Source organism: Abrus precatorius, unplaced genomic scaffold, assembly GCF_003935025.1.
Source record: "Abrus precatorius isolate BTA unplaced genomic scaffold, Abrus_2018 Scaffold3, whole genome shotgun sequence".
Taxonomy (NCBI): Eukaryota; Viridiplantae; Streptophyta; class Magnoliopsida; order Fabales; family Fabaceae; genus Abrus; species Abrus precatorius.
Window position 1 is genome coordinate 10927336 of NW_020874373.1, and position 23692 is coordinate 10951027.

Genomic DNA, 23692 nt, shown 5'->3' on the forward strand with positions numbered 1-23692 from the left:
TCTCTCGGTTACTAAGATCTAAAGACATTAAATTATTAGGATTAAAAAAAAATCAAATTAATTATTTTTTTATAAATATAAATTTTATTTAAAAAATACTCACATATTAAATACTGTAATTGGTAGTTTGTATATTTAATAACATAATAAAAAAAATATAAAAAAATTATCAATTAATGTATCTTAAATTTATTTTTTATTTTTTATAATTATGATAAAAATATTTTATTTTATTTCTTATAAAAAAAAAAATAAAGGTAGTATCTTATTATAATGTTCCATTGCTTACCACTTCTTTAGAATACAAACTTCTCTTCTTCTCATTAATTAGAATGTTCTAGGTTACTAGAACATTTGACCGAAGTCTCCCTGCACAAAAGGTTCACCCTAATATTTCATCGTAGAAAAAATATAGCAAACAGTAACATCTTTAAATTTAAACAATTATATCACTTAATAATTTTATTTAAAATATTAAATTAATCAATTTAATTATTAATTTGAAATTTTTTATCAAGTAGATAAATTTATAAAATTTTATATAAAAACAAAATTAATAGATATATTTTATCTCATTACTTTATTTTAATATAATTTTAAAATATAAATAAATTTCAAATTTTATATAACATGTCTAGAGAATTTAAATTATGTAAAATTTAATATGAATAATTATGAAAATAATATAAAACTATTAAACGGTTAGATTGATTAATTTTGTTTTATATAAACAAAATTATGGAATGATGTAAGTGTTTAAATTTAACATTTGGTTTCAACAAATCTTAACTCATAAGTATAATATTTATTATAACTCAACATTTATTTATAAAAATGCAAGAAAGAATTTAAACAAACAAAAGAAAAAAATAGACTTGAAAATTTCTTGATGTAGCCAATTTATTAAGCCCACTAAGGATCATATTCTTTTTCTTCAAATGAATTAGAAAACATGTTTTTAATATTAGCCGAGGAAAACAGTAATATTTATTTGACGTCTATTGCTTAATGCAGTTTAGTATAGAGGAATTTAAGCAAACGTGAATTGATGATTCCCTCAAAAGTTTGTAGATTGTGTAATAGTAAAGATGATGACATATTACATCTTTTTTTTGCATTGCAGTATCTCCATGAAATTGCGGTACATGGTATATGAATGATTTGGTGTCGATTTATGCTTATATGAAAATTTGCATGAAATATTATTAAGTATGTATGAAATTTAATGTGAAAAAAAGAAATAGAAGAGAGTTGTAATAATATGATTTGCAGTAGTATAGACAATTTTAGCTTCAACAAAATAATATTCTAAATAATATTTTCTTTAATAACAATATATTAAATATTAATGAAATATTTAATTTTATTAAGTATCGTTCTTAGAAGTGACTTACAGTAAAGCCTTTGAGAAGATCGATTTTATATATGAATTGGATTAATAATCCCTTAACATGTATAGTTAATTTCCTTTAGAGTTGTAATGGATTAGAGTGCCTTTATACTCTAAATTTATTCTTAATAAAATATTGATATTTAGCCAAAAAAAAATAATAATATATTTTAACATTTTTTTATTATTCATTCATTTTTATAATTAATATGTATATTATTTATTTACAAAATAACAAATTTGTATTTTTATAAATTAAATTTAGTGGTGATTTAAAATATTTAACAATACTTAACAGTAAAATAAAAAAATTTCTCTAAAATACTATTATTTCTTAAAAAAATTGATTAAGTTAAAATATAAAAAAATAAAATTTACTTAAAAATAATTAAAATTGAATTAAATAAAAAGAAGTTAAAATTTTGAAGTAAAATTTAAATTAAATTTAAAAAATAAATTAAATAAAAATTATAAAATTAAATTAAAACTTGACTTAAATTCAAAGGACCAAAAATATAATTTTAACTTATAAATTCTTATAAGCGTAAAAATGTTAAACTAAAAAGTGAACTCTTTCTTATTTGACACATTTCAAACATAAAAAGTTATCTTATATTATATACGAGATGTGAGATAAATCAGTTTATATAGAAAATTGATATTGTAAATTTTTTGAAAGATAATGAGCAAAAATGCCACGTTTTAATTTCAATAATATAAATACAATCGAGTGGCTTATATTTTGTCAGAAAGAAGAAAGAAGAGAAAAAAGAATATAATATGTAATAAAAAAAATTATATGGACATGTGAATATTATTATTGCAGGAGAATTACCTTAACTCATGATAAAGTCAAGGAACTCGAAATACATTATTTTACACATTAGTAGTATTCTAGTATGAACTAAATGAAGAATCCATTGTACCAAAAAACTCAAGAATCCACCTGAAAAGCAAGCTAGCTACATTGTCAATAGAAGTCCAGTTTTCACAAGCAAGATTATATATATAACTTGGAAAGCTAAATAGGGAGAAAGAGAGAGAAAGAAAGACCAGCCAAAGAGTTAAGCCAGAAGGACCCATGACGGCCATAATCCGACCAGGTTCAGCAAAACCAGTGATTCCATTAAGCAGCTTCTTCTTCTCTTCTCCACTGCTAGATCTTCTCATACCAGCACCATTGTAGCTAACTAACTTGTGTTAATTATAAGGGTGTCAATTAATCTCTAGTTGCGGGATCCCGCGGGGACCGCCCTAAATGGGACTCCGGAGATAGGGATGACAATGGGTAAAGTATCCGATGGACACCCGTAAAATTTACTCACAATGGGTAGGGTATTTACCCGCTATACGGGTACGGGTATGGTGTGTGGATAAAAATCCGCAAATTTTAATGGGGATGGGTATCTAAGTACCCACCCCGTCCCATACCCGCATATATATATATATATGCTTGAACTTTATTCTACAATTATGAATTGAATTTTTGTATTATTATATTACTTATGTGAAGTTATATAAGATTAATATAAAAATATATTTAATAATAAAGTAAACCAAAAAATTTATTTTGGTTTATATTTTTAATAGAAAAATTTATTTACTATTTTATATCATTTAATTCGGCTAACACAATTTAATTATTACATAGTTAATATGAGATTGACTTTTTTAAAAATATTATTTATATATGACACACATAAAATATTTTTTACACAAATATTTTTGTTAATAAAATCATATTGATGTTTAAATCATAAAGTGAATGATAAATAATAAATATATTATAAATATTTTATAAATTTTACAATCACCTACTATTACCTTAAAATTATTATTTATTAATAATATTTAAATTTTATTTTTATATTTTAATTTAAAATAATATTTTTCGATGCAACATATGTATTACAAGTACAACTATAATTTATTAAATCTAAATAATATTATTCTTATTATTTATTCACATTCAAAGAAGTTTTTGAAAAGATATAAATATAAAAAATTATTGTTAATTTTTATTTGTTAATTTTTTTAAGATAAAAAAGTATAATTTTTTTAATATACACGTATATTTCTTTATTATAAAATTTTATTGTAACTATTTATCTTTTATTCAAATTCTTTTTTTTAAAATTTATATACATTAGAAATATTTAATTCACTAAAATAATTTTTCAAAAATTTATATTTTTGATAAAATACTTTCGTATAGTATATGAGTTAAAAAATACTAGTATTAATATATATATATATATATATATATTAATTATATTATATTATTTTAATTAAATCTATTATTTTTCTTACAATTTCAAATTCAAAAGTAAAAAAAAAATATTTTATGTATCAACTTTCTATTGTTAGTATTGAACTTCTCTACTCTAACTCTATTCTTATTCTCAATGTTTGTCTCATTAAAACTTAATAACTATGAAATGTTATTCATTAGAGTTAGTTGTTAATGCCGTCACAAGAGGTTACTAAGTGATCCCACACGAAGGGACAACCATTGTACAGATCTATTTCGTTGTCGTTCTGACATTACCAATCAATCAAATCTCACACAAGATAGGATTATCACTGAAAAATAACTTGTGTGTTTAATTTTGCTTATTGTTTCTAAGAATTTTAGTTTAGAAAATTATTATATTAAGATACATTTAACATTTACGATCTTTGAATATTTGTTTTTTTATCTATATTTATACCTTGTTCGACAACTACATATTGAATTTTTGTATTATTATACTACTTATGTGAAATTATATAAACATATTTTTCTTTATAAATAATTTTTTCTCAAACAAGCGCGAGTAATAGGTATAAGACGGGTATACGGGTACCCAGAAGATACGAGTACGAGGATTAATGTTCATACCCACGCGAGTATGAGGTCGAGTACGAGTATTTCTTTAAAATGCGGCTATGAAGATGGGTACTGTAGTACCCTACCATTGCCATCCCTATCCGCATAATTTTCATCCGTGAAGATAGAGATGGGGATGAAAATTCTTCCGCGGCTAATTCGGAGACGGGGACATGGATAGGGACCAGTTCCTCCACCCGCAGGTTGTCAAGTATATATAAAAATACTTAAATAACTTACTTATTTATTTAAAATAAAAAATATATCAAAAAGCCTAAGTTTCATACTCAATTGAGTAGATGTGTTACAGTTAGCATTTTTATTTTTTCTCAAAGTACCGTTCTTTTAAAAAATATAATTTTAATGTATTTTTAGAGAAATTTGTGAGGATCCGCAAGAAAGCGAAAAACGGGAATGAGAGAAAAATTTCTTCACAGGGAAGAACATAGGGTGCGGAGACAGGAGTCGGCCTCCGCTGCGCGGGTGCCAATAGGCCTTACCGTTACCTATTATTTACGTTATGATATTATTCTTTTCTACTCGTTTTCCTTATTCACTCCCGTCAACTTGTGTTGGTGTGCTTTGCTCGCTCTCTCTCCTGATAATCTTATAGTCATCATTTCCACGCTTGTAATAATGTCTCCTGTTTATAAAAAATAAAAATAAAAATACATGTCATAAAATTGTTATTTTTTTAATATTTATTTAAAAACACATAATAAAAATTATTATATAATATTTTATTAAAATTTATAATATTTAATGTTATAAACGTATTACATCTTTTAATCATTTTATTTTAAATGAAAACTATATATAATATTAAAATTGTACGTTAAAATTATAAACTTATACTATATTTAAGCTTCCAAGTCATTTAAGGTTGTAAATTTTATTTGTTAGTTTAATAAATTTTACTCATTCTAAATTTAAGTTGATAAATAACAAGTTACTTTAAAATTATTTTAATAAAATTAATTTATTGTAAAAAAAACACTATTCTTTTTAGTTTTACACCTAAGTTATTGAGATCATTTTTAATATTTTTATAGATCAATTATTTTTTCATAATTTTTTAAAATTTGTTGAGGATCTAAGATCTTAATTATCTTTTTCTCTTTTATATAAATTTCTTCTATTTTAAGTGTTATATTTTTATAATTGTTTTTAATTATTATTCTCTTGCAATCCATGCATCAATAATACATTCCATTTTTTCTAATCCTGTGAAGGATTGGATTGATGGGTTACATAAGTGTTAAGTCTTGTAAATTTGACGTAGTTTACTGATTTCTTCAATTAATATGAATAATTTTGAATAAATTTTAAATCATAAAAAACTATAGTATAATAAAATAATATTTTATGAAAAGTTTAAATTGTATAAAAGTTATATTTATTTCATAATTACGTACATTATTTAAATAATATTATTCACAACATTTCACTACAAAGTTTGTGCCAAATTAAGATTATTGAAATCAATTATCTATTAAGAATTAAGATGTATTAGATGAATTAACTATATAATTTTGGAGAAATATTTGTTACTTAAATATAAAATTTTGATGAATAATTTTGTAGTTTAAAGGGATAAAAGAAAAGTTTAAAAACATTTTTTAAAATAAAAATTAAGAGTTTAATTTAGTGCACTGTAAATTTTTTAATCTGTCAATAAATTAAAATAGACTGTAAATATAATTTTTATATTAATTACTAAAAATTAAAATATTACACTAATATGATAACATATAATTAAGTAATTAATATATATTGCGTTCTACATCTATATAATTTTTATCTCTTTAATTTTTTAATTATTTATATTTCATTTTTTAGTTTTTAAATTAAATCTCTCCTCTTAAAAGTTTATTTTAGTTATAATAAAATGTTATATATTATTAATTTGTATAAATAATAAATGAAATATATAAAATATAATAAATATTTTTAGAGTGTTATTTAATTATTTATATTTTTTACTTTGTAAATTTATATAAGTTAATGGTATATTATATCTGTAATATTTAAAATTTTAAGATAACAACTTAATTTAAATAATAAAATAAACAAAATAAAATAAAAATAAAAATAATAAAAAAATTTAGAGGTAACGTAACGTAAAGTATAAGAATAAAATTTGAAAAAAAGGATTTTCTTGGGCGTATAGATTCCATAAATGGTCTTAACAATTTCTAGCAGAAGATTCAGAACACGTTATGGTCGTGCAATAAAAGCTGATAATTCACACTGTTCACACGTCACGAGCATTGAATGTTCAATTGACTGAGCTTTTTATGTTTGATGCGGGTCTGACCAATCACCAGTGATTCAGTTCAGCTGTTACGATTGTTTACGGATTTGGTTAAATTTTTACAGAGAAAGTCATTAAAATCGTATATAAAAATAATATGTAATTTAATTTGAATATAATTTATAAATTAAATAAAGTCAAAATTGCAAAATATCAATTGAATTTATATTATTTTTCATTTACCATTATATGATTTTTAATTTATTTTTAAAGTTCAAGTATTTTAAAAATTAAAATAAGTTGCAAAAAACATAAAATAAATAAGTAAAAAATAAATTATTAGAGAAAAAAATATTTAATTAAAAAATGAGAAATTAAAATAAATAAAAATAATGTAATAAATTTATACAATGTTACAATAAAATAGAGTTAAAATTTTGTTATATATAAAAATAATATATTTATTATAAATTTTGTTTTATTCGTTTTTATTTCAATTTTAAGAATATGATTTAAAAATTAAACTAAAATATAATATAAAATAAAATTTTCATTTTAGTTTGATTAATTTTCAATTTAACCATTTTCATTTTTTTTAATTATTTTAACTGTTTAAAAATTTTTTGATTTGATTTTGAACATCTCTGCCCCTTGTTTCTTTAAAGAAGAAAATAAGGAAATAAAAAAATTAAAATTAAAAATTATACTAAAATAATTTTCATCTTTTTTTATCTTTCTTTAACAAAAAAAATATTATTACTCATATTTTTAAATAATTTTCCTCGTGTTTCAAAAGTTATTTTTTTTATCTTGTTTTTATTTAACTAAAAATATTATTAATTTATATTTTTTACCTTTAATATATATGGAATGTCCCTCGTTGACACCGGGAAAAGGTCCCCTTTTCGTTAAGTAACTTTTAAAATAGTTACATATCATATTTCCCAAATTTTCACTAAAAAAGAAACAATTAAATAAAAAATTTTAATTTTGTTATTCACGTACCTTAATTTTAACTTATTTTATACATTTCTTAAATCTTTATTTTCTATTCTATTTCGTTTTTCATTATTTTATCACTTTCTTTCTCTTTTCTACTAATCTATCTCCGTTATCTCAGGTATATACACCATTAATTTAGAAATGTTATAAAGAGAGTTTTTCCACGATTACTAATAATTTTTGAAAAAACCAAATTAACACCTTTCAATATAGTACAAGTCCTTCTACTTGCACAAAAGTCATTTGAACTCTTATCTAGAAAGGTCATTATTACTGATTCGCTTCAAAATATCTTCTAGGAGACCCAAGCAATCTTTTTTAAGAACGTTTGGGAAGGAATATTTGAAAAAAAAAGAAAGAAGAAATACATTAAATTTATATTAATATATTAAGTTTATATTAATCTACTAATTTATACTTTTAATTTTAAAAATATTAATTTTAAATATATTTATTTAGAATATAAATTTTATTCTTTTATCCTCTCTAAAACTTTTCTTCTCAAATACTTGAGAATATTAGCAACCCTTGATAAAGACATGTATTCAAGTCTAAAGGATATTTATAAAAACTTACAAGGGCTTAAATTATATTTTGTCTTATATAGTTTATGAAAGTCAGAGTATTTTGTGCCAAAATTAATCAATCACAAATAATACTTTAATAGCGTTTAAATTTTTTTCATTTTATATGTATAAACATAGAACAAAAGGAAGAAAAGGCATGATGATGGCTCTAAAGTTGATATCTCAAAGCCTTGGAACAATGAAATGGCTTTTTTGTACAGTACTCTTCAACAACTTGACTTCCCGGTGCATTGAATGTCTCTTATCATGAAGGGCGTTATTACTATCTCTTTCTAATTTTCACTTTCTTCAGTGAGGACTCAAACAGGGAGATCTTTTATTCTCATATATGCTTATACTTTGTGCTTAAGTTTTTTCTGTTATGATTAATAAAGCAATTGCAAATAAATTCTTATATGGAATTAACATTTTACCTTGTGCTTGTCATGGCATTTTTTTATTTATTGCAAATGATAGCATAATTTCCGCAAGAGCAAATCTTGTAGGACCTCAAACAATAATTTCTATTTCCGAAAGATCAATTTGGAAAAAATAGAATTATCTTACTCAAAATATGCTGATTTGTTGAGTTATAAAGGCTTCTGGAGTAGGAGATTGAAGAGTGATTATTGGATAGTTAGAATCATGTGATATTTAAGAATAAGAAGCTTGACATGATATTTAAGTCATGGGCCTATCTACCTAAGTGGACTATCTTTTTGGTTTGTGTTCTCCTCACGTGCTTAAATTATTACAGAAGCAAATTACCAAAGCCAAAGAAACCTACAGGATTGGGAAAAATGGAGGAGAATTTTGAAAATGGAGAACTCAATGATGGAAAAAATGTTCAGGGAAAAATATTTTTCTGAAGGAAATCATTCCAAGCGTAAGCTTTACATGGAATAGAATCTGTGTAGCCAAATGGGTTATCGTGGAAGGGTTTTACCGGAAGAGGGTTAATGTAAAAATTTGAAGACACAAGTGGATCCCTAATGCAGCGAATTTCTTCCAAGTGTTATACTACGTGTTTCTGGTTCAGCATTTAATTGATCATGTCAATAGGCAATGGAATAAATAGCTCTCTACTCCATTTTCTCAATCCATGAAGTTGAAAAAACCTTGTAAGTACCATTGGGTATAATAAGAAACCAAGAGGAATAGTAAGATGGTGAATATTTTGTGGAAATAGAATAGTTTTGTTATGAATAAGAACAATCCTGTTGAGGGCACTTCTAATCCAAATCCAATTCATATCCAACAATAGAAAATTTGGAAAGTAGGTACTATTCAGTATTGTAAAGATATTATATTGAGAGCATGCCTAAATATCCTCCAAGTTCAACATAATTTGGGCCAAAAAGGGATGCAAGTAGAAGAATAGTGTCCATTTTGTGGCTTAAAGGAAGAGTCAACACTTCATGCTCTGGTAACTTGGGAAGATGCAAAGCAAATTTGGTTTGCTTCTCCACTAGGCCCGTGTATTGAAGTCCAGGATGATGTAGATTTCAAGAAGTGGTTGAGCCCTTTCTATCCATCAGCTGTGAGGCTATAATGTGCATGTTTAACATTACCTGAGCACTATGGTACAGAAGAAACAAATGGTTCCATCAACTAATGTACGTGGTGGAACCAACTTAACAAAATACATATGTTATCCCTAATGCTCTTGCATTTTAGTCATGATGGTTACCTCTAACTAATTTTGTGAAACTAGATATAAATGTTGGCTTTGGTGCAGTTATTAGATATGACAAAGGTCAATTATTAGTTGCAGCATCAAAAAGGTTGGACACAAAAGCAAGTACTCATATTGCCAATGCTCCATGTCTTTGATGGCTACACGCGATTGCAGCTGAGACTGATAATTTGTAGCTTGCTCAAGCATGGGAAAAAGGTGTTGTTGAATGATAAAACATGTTCTTTTTAAAAAACCAGCATATAATATTTTTAAAATATAATTAGTGAATTCATAACTAATACTTTTTCCGATTTTTTTATAAAAAATAAAATTAAATATTTTTCTATCTTTATTATAAAAATAAATGATAAATTTAAAATATATTAATTATTAAATTTCTTTTATATCTTTTTTTATTAGTATTATTAAATATACAAATTACTAATTATACTATTTAATATCATGGATATTTTTAAAATAAAATTTATATTTATGAAAAATAAAATAGACTATTATTTTTTCACCACAACAATATTATTATTCAATACTCAATATACATGTTTAATGTTATGAATTAATCAACATATTTAACTCAAAGGTGTTTAATGTTTAATGTCTTCATGTAAAAATTCTGACGCTTAATTTACATCACCATGTCAAATTACTATTATATGGCAAGGTTTGGGGACATAAGACCCTCTTGAGACGATAAAGGATGTAGAGCCTCTCGTTTCTTGGAAGAGATAGAAGGCTTCTTATTGAGTAAACATCTTTCTGCAAAGTGTAGACTTTCCTTGGCATAAAACCATGACACAGGTGATTTAAGTCTTTTCACAAACCGAAGCACTAAGTAAAGAGCCAATCTGTGGACTAACAATAAGGTCAACAATGCTGTTAAATCCCACCATTTGTCATGATCCAATGGAACCCCAAATACAAATGTTAAGACTTGTGCTCCGGAAACTTTTGGGTCCCCAGGTAGCAAAGGATCAAATTCAACCCCAAGCATGTCATTCTTGTATTGTCCCTGGAGTTGCAAAGAACATGACAAAGTATTAGCATTCAGTTGAAGATAATCTCCTCATCAATGCTATAATAATAGTAATTGGAGCTTAATTATTTCTTTTTATAATGTAGAAAGCACAATGTCATGAGCTAGTGTATTCTAAGAGGTAGTTTGGTTTTTTAAAAGAAAACGTTTCTTTTTTTGTTTTTGTTTTTATATTGCTTTCACTTTTAATTATATCAAACTATCATTTCATTTTTATTCTATTTCACATTTTCAAAAAATTGTACAAGAAATATCAAAAACAAAGAAAAAGTAATATTTTTATTGTTTTCTATACAATATTTTTAAAATAAAAATAATGTGACAGTTTTTCAATTAAAAGTAATAATAAAAATAAAAATATTTTCTAAAGCCAAACCACTTTTTAATTTTTATTCAGTTTTGATTTAATTCCAAAAGCACTAAAGATTATACCTGCACTGCCCAAGTAGCAAAACTGAGATAGGACATGGGATAACGCCAAAAGAACTTTGGAATATCAGGTAGGGGTCTAAAGATTTGGGAGGCCATCATCATGAAGATCTACAATCAAAATCAAAGAAATTGATCATCAAGTTCTAATAAACCTTATTATTTAAGGGGAAGAGAAAATTGGTTTGCTTACTATTACACCAGTTCCTGTTCCTATGCCCATTAGCACATTTGGGACCACTGATGCTACAACCATGATGCAGCTCTCAACAACAGATAGGCAGCAAAATAAGTTGATGCAGAAAAATGCACAATTAGTTAAACCCGGATGAAATTGAACCATGAAGTAAATGATTATTCCAGAGGAGAGCGATATTAGAACAAGGAAAGGGAATGATGATATGATGTTTGATAGTACAAATGTAGCCTCTCCATAATGCCCTTTGGACCTTTCACCATAGAACACCTACTTTTTATTGTGATTAGATATACAGCAAAATTTATAGTATAATTTTAAAAAAAATTTAAGTATAAGGAACAATTTTCGTACCTTCAATTCTTCAATGAAAAATGGTAATCCACCACATGACAAACAAATCATGAACCCATATATGAATGAGACACACTTTCCTCTAGCCAATATTGAGGAGTTATCTGTGCCAACATGAAAAAAGAGGGTGCCAATGCTGATTGCTACAGATATGTAGAATATTATCCTCAGCCAGTAGTAACCAATATCCCTAGTCATGTTTAGGAAGGATCGTTTGGTCAATGTACACAGTTGCCTCCACCAGCTGCTATTGCTCCTTACATTGGATTCAATTTGTTGCTCTTCCTGCAACTTTGCATCTCTCAGCTAAGTTGTACACTTAACAAATTACCTAAGACAATAACTCCATCCCAAAAATGGAAGAAAAGAAAAGGCAAATTGATTGTTTTCTGAATGGTTTAATGTCTAAAATGAATTGATAGATTTTTCAATTTTTCTCTAGAAGGAAGACTTACTAAGGATTCAAGAAGGAACATGATTTTCTATGCTCATCCCTAGTGATCTTGTAATTGGTAAACAATATATTGGTTTTCTAAAGTAGGTGAATAAAAAATAACAAAGATGGGATTTGTGTAGAAAAGAAAACTAATGATAAACATTGAGTAACAAATCATTACATTGGGTTTCAGTTGTTGAATTCTTCTTGTAATCATGGGCATTGAACTTTTGTAACTCCCAATGAGTGTCCTTCTAATCTCTGATGTTCTCATTTCCATTGTCGAATTGGATGTAGACTGTCAATTAGAACATTAAAATCCACATTCAAAAGCATTATCAATTGAAAATCTAAAAAAATAAAGCTCCAATGTCTTGTGTGTCTGTAGACACTTCAAGTATCCATTGTCAGTCCTATTTAAGTAAATTTTGTCTAAAATACTCTTTTTCTTTCTCTTATAATCATACTAATAATGAGAGTATTTCACATAAAAATTTCATAAATAAAAGTGACATAGACACAAAGAAGTGGTAATAGACACTCTGCAGAGCTCTCATACATACCAAACATATTTGTGTCTTCGCTAATGTTGCAGTAATAAAATCAAAGTCCAAATTCATACACAAAAGGAAATGATCGGAAGGATTTCTTCTAGTTGGACAGGGGAACCCTGCATCAGCAAAAAACTGTTCCCAAACTTTATTTAGTAACTCAGAAAATTGTCAACAAACATTATCACACGCATTGTATGTGTAGTCAAAGTCAAACAGTTAAGTACATTTAGAGCCATCTTTGCTTCTCCAAAATAAACAGTTTCCCCACTTGAGAGCAAAAGCAAATCATCAAAGAGATTAAAAGTTTCACTACTTGGTTGGTGAACGGAACAAATAACAAGTTTTCCATTATGAGCAATGCTGCATAGAGCTTGGATCACATAAAAAGCTGAGGCACTATCAAGTCCACTAGTAGGTTCATCAAGAAGCAAGACATGGGGCTGTGTTAGAATTTCAAGGCCAATGCTAAGTCTCTTCTTTTCACCATTACTTATACCCCGGGAATGCCAATTCCCAATCTTATTATCTGCACAATCTTCTAAACCCATTTGCATTATTGTCTCTTCAACAACTTTATTTATCTCTTCTTTGGTCATCTTAGAAGGGAGCCTCATGTTTGCAGAGAATGCGAGGGTCTCTTTCACAGTCAAAGTTCCTAAGAAAAGTTCCTCTTGAGCCACGTAAGACTGCAAATTCAACAATTATACAAACATGAGCACTAGTACATGTGGATATTTTAAAGCAAACCAAGAGATAGGATAAAGCTATTATGGATTTCAATCTTCTCATATTGTCAAATAATAAAAATGTAATATAGTCATGTTAAAAAGAAAAAACCATAATTTTGATAAAATTTAACTAGTAAATTCTATAATCAATTATGACAACTTGTTATTTAATAAAAAATATATCTTTCTTTTTCTAACATGACCACATTATCTGTTAAACGAATGACATGAGTTATTCCGATCATGGAATTTACTTCTAGCAACATTGTATGGTTTGTTATCTTACCACATCTTTGGAATATAAGCTTCTCTTCTTCCCATTGAGTAGAATGTTCCCGCTTACTGCAACATTTGTTGGAAGTCTTCCTACAAAAAATGTTAACATTCGTTGCTTTCACTATAATATTTTCCACGCACTGTCGTCTTCATATTCATAAGAGATGACACTTTGTTTATATTTCGATCAACTCTACACTGTAGTATTATAAAAAGATGTTATCCATTTTATTTTTGTCGAAGAAATTTCAGCTTTACACATAAGGATCCAAAGAAGAAACTGGGGACTAAAACTAGCACTTAAAAATTAATTTTTTATCCGGCCATTAAAATAGGAGTTCAAGTTTAATTTAAATTCACATTTTATATTTAAATGAATTGAATCACTCTAAATCTAAGATAAGAGAAAAGTCTAAATGAATTAACCTAAAAATAATAATAATTTAGATTTAAGATTTAAATTCAAAATGTTATAATTTAACGGACTTAAATGAATAAGAAATCTGCAGACGCATGCCCATTTAACTTAGGTGTGGCTTACTGGAGTAAGGTTCCTTTCTTTGGGCCCTTTACTCTAATGACCCAAGATAAAGGGTGGGCTGTCATGAGCTTTTAACCCTAACATCCAGTTCGAGAGCTGTGACTCCGTATGAGGTTTTTTTTTTTTTTTTCCAAAATAGAGTAAAACTAAAAAAAATTAAAATAAGATATTGATAAAATATATTTTTTTGTTTAGAATAATTTTGGTCATATCATTTTAAATATAGATTTATTATTTTTTAGTAATAAAAATAAGTGTCGTATCTTAATAACAAATATCGTTTGAATAAAGGACAGACCTTTAATGAAGAGTTCTTTTTTGATACCAATGGAGTCCAAGCATTTGGGGTAACGGTGAAGTCAAATTTCTACCATACCACTTATCTTTTACATACCTTTTAATTCGTTGGGACTTTGAATTGGTATAGATATGCTATGTTTATGGAAAGAGTTAAAATCTAATGTCACAAAAAGATAACTAAATTGACGATGGAGCATCAATTGGGTTAGTGGGTAGGCAGTGCTTATTTTTAAAAGTAGTTTTTAAAACTTACCTTAACAAATAATATTTTCTATTTTTTTAAAATAAAAAATATATTTTAAAAAAAACAAACAAGTCAAAAATAAGTGAATTTTGTCTTTATTTTTAGAAAAAAAATATATAATAATAATATTTTTTTTAGTATTCTTCATTATTATCTTATTACTTTATTCTTATATATTTTAATCTTTTATTTTTTATCGTTTGTTATTATTTTAATAATAATAAAAAACAAGTATTGTCTTCATAAAATGTGACACTTATTATTTTATTATTAAAAAAATAAGTATTGTCTCATGCTAGAATAATATTAGTGATATGACAAAAATTATCTTAGATAAGAAATATGTTTTACTAATATTCTATTTTAGTAATTTTTTAAATTTTGCTTATTTTGCCCAAAAAAAAAAAAACCTTGACTTCTTTAAGAGTTTTTCACTTGTAGGTTCTTCCCTCTTATGTGAAGTTTTTTTTTCTTATTTATTTTTTATTATATATAGTGTGAGTTTTTGTCTCTCTGTAAGGAGGGTTTATTTTTTATTTATTTCTTTTCTTATCATTTACCTTATTCTCATTTTATTTACTATATTTGACTCCTTTTTCGTTTACTTCCAATTTATTATAGTTATCACTAATTTGGAAGAAGAAAAAAAGAAAAAAGAAAAAAAATGAGAAGCCTACTTCTTATGTTCGTTACGTAGGAAAGTTAAAAAATTGCGTTTAATTTTATTATATTTAACACTTTTTTTAGTAGACAAGAAAAAGATGACAAGAGAAAATATTTTATCTTTTATTTTTAGTGTCTGTTGATTAGCAGGATATAGTTTATTCAACTAAGTTATCTTATCATATTATTGTAGTTTAATTTTTTAGTCTATTTCTTACCTAAAATTAAATTTTAATAGTAAAAAAATTGAATAAATTTATTATAATTTAACATTAAATTTTAATATTATATGTACATAAAATATATATATATATATATATATATATATATGGAAAAGTAAAAATTTTGAATAATTTTGATAAAAGAGTAAGATTATTATTTAAATATAATTTTATTTTATTTTACCAATTTTTTATTTATCTCAAACATTAAAAAAAATTATAATGTTATCATTCTCTTCATATCCTATCTTTATCAATTTCTTTATTTTATCATGTTTGATAAACATGCCTTTAATGTTTAAAAGATTGCTAAGTTGTGTTTAACATTGATCATACATGTTTGATCTTTTATTGTCTATTTACTATGAATTGTTGTAATGCTTTTGATATTTTTCTTGACTGTATATTGTTAAACTTTTTCATCTATGAATATTTGATAAAAAAGAGCATCGTGTTTATTTATTTAAATATTTGAAATTTATAACGAATATAATTAAAAAATAAAATTTTAAAAAGATATATAAAGAGAAATTTAATAATTTGTCAAAAGATTCTTAATAAGATATAAGATTAGATTTTTTTTTTTTTAATTTTGGATGAAAGTTGATGCTTTGGTCAGTGAGTTTTGAATACAAAAAAGTTGAAATATTCTCAATGTTTATAATATAAAATAATTAAATTTATTTATTTTTTAATATTTTGAAATAAAAATTACAATTTTAAAGTTTTTAGTTGAAGAAAATTAATAGAGAAATTAAATTAACTGAAATTTTAAAATAAAAAAAGTTAGCTAAAAAAAAGTAGTATACCAAAATCTCACACAATACAAATTAAAGAAAGTAAAAGTGAATTAAGTTAAAAATCTTTCTATTAAATCAATCTGTCAACCTTTCTATTGAATTTCATGGAAAAGACAGTAAATGCAAAACATATAAGCATGTGAGTTTAATACCTTAAGTGCTCGAAAAAAGTTTTTAAGTTTAATTTTCCAGCATGAAAATACTATAAAATTAACTAGTTTCTAACCTTTTTATTGTGTTTACTTTCACCATCTATTAAGTTTAAATAAATCACGAAAGAAAAAACCACGGTTTAAACCTGGTCGACTATTTTATTTACGTTTTTAGTATAAAGTAAGTGAAGAATTCATCGTATAACAGCGAGCAGCATAGCCATAGAGAAGAGCTTCAGTTTCCAGAAGCAAGATATCATGAATCATCTAAAGCTATATATAAAAATATGGAGAGAGAGAGAGAGAGAGAGAGAGAGAGAGAGAGAGAGAGAGAGAGAGAGAGAGAGAGACCAGTGAAAGAGTTGAGAAGAGTGGTTTTGCCACAGCCAGAAGGACCCATGACGGCCATAATACGACCAGGTTCAGCAAAACCAGTGATTCCAGTAAGCAGCTTCTTCTTGTGTGTTCCAAAGCATTCAACTGTTAGATCTTCCCACACCATCACCATAGCTTCTGTGTTGGGCCTTACTGTACTATTACTTCTTTTTGGGACTGTTTGTGTTCTCTTCTCTCTCCCAAGTTAATTGCTTACTCTTGTACCACGCTGCTCCTGCTCTCTCTATATATTAGAGCGCGCATGATATTCACCTTAATTCAATATTTTTTTTAACAAAAATCTTATGCTTTGTTAAATTTTAATATAGATTATATAAAATTTATACATAATTATATAAGGCATATTTTAAGAGATAGTGGAGATAAAGTTAATGCAAGAATAATTCTAATAAGAGTTATTTCATTTAATGACCTTTTATAAATATCAAATAATGTGATATATTTATTTTATCATACATATCAAGTTTTGGATAAATATAACGCTTGTAAATATATAATTTTATAATTAATATTTATTAATATATTCAAAGTGACACATTTTTTTAAACCTATATTATTAAAAATAATTTTTTATTATAAAAAATTAAAATATCATATATTTAAGTATAATAAAACGTGTATACGTGAATCATCTGTATTTTTAGAATAATTTTTGAATATTATAAAAAAATATAAAATTAATAGTGTATGGCACTTATCTCGTAAAAATCATATAAATATAAATTAAATATCAATGGATCATTTGAGAAAATGGAAATTTTCTGTAAAATTATAAATCTTAAATATATATAGTTCATTATAAAGATTAAAAGACGTAAAAATTTAAAAAATTTGCATGATAATAAAATTAATTAAATATAGTACACTGAAAAATGTTAGATAAATATAATAATGATATTCTGAACAAAAGGACAAATTACATATATTGTATCGTGTCTAAACATATAAACGTTAAAAAGTAATTACATTTTATACATATAATACTATAATAGATAGTAGAGTGAAAGGCATACTAATACTAATAAATTTTGAGAAAACATGAATGAAAGTAATAAATTCAAGAATTTTTAATAGAAGAAGATGTTTTTACACAAAACTAAAAATGATAGTAGTTGTTGAAAATTTTGAAAATATTACAAATAATAAATTAAATATTATAAATTTTATAAATATAAACAACACATTTATGAAAAATATGAAAATTTATATAAAAGAATAAAAAAGTTACGAAGATAAACATAAATATTCACAAAAAATTTGAAAGTGAAAGTTTACATAAAATAATAAAAATTTTATTTTAAAAATTAAAATAAAATTAACAAGAAAAGTAAATAAAAATAAAATTAATGCTATAAAAAATAATAAATTTCATAAATAATTCTTAATTAATTTTAGTTTTAAAAATTTTAAAAGAAAATAACTTCTCTAAATATTTTATTTATCAAACTTATAATATAAGAATTGATCATAGATATCGTATAAAAGTATATATGTACGCAAATTATATCGTTTATTACAACAAACGTTTCAATCAGTCTTGTGATTCAATAAAAATATAAAAATCAAATTCTACACGTGTATGAGTTGATAATACGTTTAACTGACTCGATGTCTCAGTTTGATCAGAATCCATATATGATTTAATACGTTTAACTCACTCAATGTCTCTCCAAAATTAGAATTGTTTTCTTAGCTGTACTTTTGGTCAAATATGTTAATTTAGGTATACTTTTTTTCTCTCTAATTTTAAATTGTTCACGTTAAATTCTCTTAATTTTTAATCATTCAAATTAATTAGACAACCGATGATTCAGTTCAACCCTTTCAAAAGGAAAAAAAATAAATTAAATTAAGCTAAAAATATTAAAAAATTGAAACATTTTTAATTTTTAATTTTTAATTTTATTTAATTTTCTTTACCTATAAAAATACTTTTATTCTTTTTGTTTTCCTTTTACCTAAACATTAGTGGTAGAATGTCCCTCGTCTCATACAATCCCATTTCAATAAATTCTGGCCATGTTGGGACCTTGACCGTACTAATAGCTGGAAGGTGTCCCCTCTTTCATTAAAATTAGAGCATGTCAAAACGGGCTGCCCGGCTTGATATAGGTAATGGGCTCAAATGGATTGAGTTTAATTAGTTTAAGGTAAAAATAAGTTTATATTTTTATTAATTAAGCTTTATCTTATGAAGGCTACGAACTTTTACGAGTTGGCTTGATAACTTGAATAATTTTTTTTCTTTTTCACATTTTTGTAACATGTCATTTTTTTTACTATTTTTATAATAACAAATCATTATTTTTATTATTGTTTTTAGTGTTTATAACAGGCTATTTTAAGTTATTTTTACAAGAGCTTAATAGACCACTTGTTTTTTTTGGTCCAATTTTTATATTAGACCATTTATTTGGTTTTTTTTTAAATGTAATAGGCCACTGATTTCTTTTTTTTTTATTTTATTTTTGTAATAGCCAATTTTTTTTATACACACAATAAGTTTACAAAAATATAAATAAGTTCATAATTACACAAATTTTTTTAGGCCAAAAATTTCATACATATAAAAAGTCTGCAAAAATATAAAACAAGTTCACAAAGATTAAAAAAAGTCCATCAAAGATTTAAATATCAAAATTTAAGAACATGAAGCTTCTTGAGAAAGCTTAGAATCATCAAGAGTAATGGTCTCTTTTCCATTAACATATATTTTAGGGTTTTGAAATTAAAATATATTCCCTTCCAAACTCCTTAAAACTCCGAATTTAATCTCAATATATATGTACGGGCTACCCGAACCTGCATGAGCTAACCTAGTTAAAGTCCTATCAGTACTGGGCTTATTTAGACTAGGCCAAAATCAAGGTAATTTCGGATCTTATTTTTTATAGCTCAAACCTGCCCATTTAACAGGTTTTTTTGGCCCAATCCATCGGGTCGGCCCATTTTATCGGCTCTAATTAAGATTTAAGATTGAGTTAAATAAGTTTATTACTTATATGAATAAAAAATTTAATAAAATTCTTCTCATAAATTAAAATAATTTATATTTATTATTTTTTAAATTATTTTTATTTAATTTTTTAAAAATCTAAAAAATATAAATTACTTTGAAATTTTTATTATTTTTGTATTGACTTATTCTTGAGTACTTACCCAAAATAGTTATAAACCATATATCACAACAGCAGGTGGTAATGATAAATGGGGTCAGATAAACTCATGCTAATAACCCAAATTTTCACTCAAAACAAAAAATAAATAAAAATTTTCTTTTATTTAGGTGCTTTAATTTTTATTTATTTAATACATTTCTTTTGTCTTTATTTTCTTTTCTATTTCATTTTTCATTATTTTAATATTTTCTTTCTCTTTTTTAATGATCTTTCTCCTTCATCCAAGGTAGGTTTTTTACTATCTATTTTTTGGAACCAAATTAACACTAACTTACTATCCTACTATGACATAACAACTTTCAATATATTACAAGGCTTTCTCACGAACTTTTCAATTAATAAACCACTTATCTAGCCGTCAATATTATGCAGCACAAAACAGTTTTTTACGGTAGCATTTTCACATTAGTACAAAAATTGACTTTCTACTGTTAAATTTTATATTAGTTAAAAAATAATTAATGTAAGAAAAAATCATAGTGACATTTTTAAAATTTATATAAACTTTTTTTATATTTATTCTCCTATAATTGATGTAAACAACTTATGTAATAAATAAATTTTATATCAATCATAAGAGAATTGATGTAAAACAAAGTTGGAGTTTTTTTTTTTTTTTTTTTATTTTGGAGGAAATTTTTTACATATTATACAATTGAGTAGAAAATACCTTTTTTACATTGATTTTGAAAGTAATCGATGTAAAAATGATGTTTAAGTTTTTTTTATTAAGAGACTTTCTATATAAATTGTATAATACAAATGATATAAAAAGTATTTTTCACATCAGTTGTACTATACAACTGATGTAGAAAAATGTTTATCAGTGCACTTTACTGCCTTCAAACAATCATTTCTCTTGCGTCTAGTACATAAAGTACTTTATGATTTTCATTTTTGTCTCACCTAAGCAATAGAATTTTCACTACAATCTTATATTCTTGTGAATCTTGTTGAAAAGTCGTCATTGGTACGTAAATCACTGCGTACAATACATAATATTTTATTTCTATGCTTATTTAAAACATAAAAATGTCAATGATACTAGTAAAATATTCTTTTCTTTTTGAAGATCTTGTCATTGTTTTTCACCTCTAGAATACACATTCATCTACATTGTTGAAGAAAAGTTAATCATGACATTTCAAGTTAGTATAACTATATCACTTTGCTTACTTTGAATATGTCATAAAATTGTATATTGCTACATGCAACCTTGCTTTAATATAGTGTCTTTATTTTGTTATTCCTTTTATCTTGCAATATTTGTGTATTTTGAAGTGTATCATTGTACACAATATATTCAATGAAAAGCTTAGTACCTTAGTTTATTACACTTTAGAATTAAAATACTTTATATGTTATAAGTTCCATGTTTAAGGACAACAAAGACGTTTAAGAATGGTAGCATAAAAATAATCTAGAATCCTTTGTAATAAGTCAAGAATAGACTTAGAGAAGTAAGATAAGTCTTGAATCCTTCACTCAAATAAGCATTTCTTTCTAAAATCCTTAATTCAAATATTTTGTTAACCATTAAGGTTGAAAATAGAAATAAAGAAAGTAAAATTTCAATAGTATTACTAGTGTGATAAATCTTAGAATGGAATGCAATAAAAAATGTGGGATAGCATGGTCCAAAAACACAAGAAATATTTATTTTCCTTCTAATACCTTGTTAGGTATCCTACTTATGAGATGAATGACACGAAATGCAACATAACACAAAATAGGTTGATTTGAATGGGCCTTAATGCTATGTTCTTGAAGTTATAAATGAGTTGATTTGTTTATGTTGATGATAATGACTACCTAACTTAAAACACTTCTTTTCATTAGTAAATTAAACATTAGTTTTCTGTTTGAGATTTAATACAATACCTTGTTCATCTTGTTGTATTGAATCTTGAATTGTCCAAGTTGGTCAGTTTAGAAACAAATTTTTTCATTGAATATTTATAATTATTTTATAATTCTTATAATATACTTGATAAAATTTTAGTTTCTTAAACTTTGCATTGTCTCTAGGTGTATACTTAGTTGAGGTATATCATATCACTTTCAAGTTGTATGCTTGAAGACTAATGTGAAATGTTGTAGAAATTTGGTCTTGTATAATATACAAGATTTAAAAAATAATTTATAATTTCTTAATGGAAAGATTCTTTCTCAAATGGGATAGGGTCATACCTAATGAGAAGAAAATGAGAAGTTATGAAACATCCTTTCTTTTGTTTGCTAATCAATAGGGCTTTAACGCCCAAAGACAAAGAAAAAATTAATTACAAGACCTAAGAAAGCTAATGCCTAAATAATTCTGCCTAATATGGTGGACTAAGGGAAAAGGGACACTAACTAATACCTTATAGTAGAGATGTTCTTTATGAGCCAATCGAGCTAACTTATTCGCACAATGGTTAGCTTTAGTATATACATGAGAACAATAGATGAAAGGTAAATCTTGCAATAGGGTGTGAATACTCTTAACCAAACAAGGATGGTCATGGTTATTTTTGATAATTTGGAGAGCTTCCTTAGAGTTGGTCTCTAAAATTACATTTAAGTAATCATTAGCTCTAAGAAATTGAAGACCATGAAAAACAGCCTATAATTCAGCATCCAAAGGAGAACAATAGCCCACTTTGCACATAAAGTCTTTAAGGAAAACTCCATCAAGACTCTGAACAAGATCCCCACAAGTAGTAGCACCTAAACTAGCCAATACAGAACCATCAATATTTAGTTTAACATAACTTATGAGAGGAGGAGACTAATTAACAATTGCAAAATCTTTCAGCCAAGAAAAAGGTCTGGAGTCCCTATAAGAAGGGACTAAATAAGAAGTATTATTAAAAATGAAAGAATTCCTATAAGATCATATTTTCCAAAGCAAAATGCCAAAAATCAAATTCCAATGCTTAATATTATTAGCTTTTTACTTAGATAGATTACCAATCAACCAATTACTTAAGCCAGCACTAAAAAATCTATACCAATCAGTATTAGAAATCAATAAATTCCAAACATCGGAAGCATATGGACAATCTCGTAAAACATGTATAACCATTTTAGGTGCCATAGAGCACTTAGAACAAAGATCAGAGTTAGAAATACCTCTATAAACTCTTTCTACATTATTTAATAACTTACCATGGACAATTTTCCAAAAAGATAAATTAATCTTATATGGGCTAGGCCATTTCTAGGCTAATTTGAAATAATCATTCTTATTACTAACAGGATGACTATCCTTATACAGAAAAAAATAAGCAGATTTAATAGAAATTCACCATCCATAGACTGTGACCAAAGAGGAATATCATTTCTTAACTCTTTATTTGGAGGATTTAAGGTGACAATTCTTTGACAAATATAAGGAGGCAACAAATGACTAAATTTGTCCAAATTCCATG

The 23692-nt window shown here is 25.3% G+C and overlaps 1 protein-coding gene across 1 annotated transcript; it reads right to left on the reverse strand.

Annotated features, from left to right (window-relative positions):
* Positions 1 to 10426: 10426 nt before the first annotated feature.
* Positions 10427 to 17206, reverse strand: LOC113862166 (ABC transporter G family member 15-like). Its single transcript, XM_027495290.1, has 9 exons — positions 17056 to 17206; positions 13794 to 13873; positions 13004 to 13465; positions 12789 to 12911; positions 12407 to 12523; positions 11790 to 12074; positions 11433 to 11705; positions 11243 to 11350; positions 10427 to 10786 (listed from the first exon to the last, which is right to left on the reverse strand). Exons 1-9 carry the CDS (start codon positions 17204 to 17206, stop codon positions 10427 to 10429), a joined length of 1959 nt encoding a protein of 652 aa, XP_027351091.1.
* Between the last annotated feature and the right edge of the window lie 6486 nt (positions 17207 to 23692).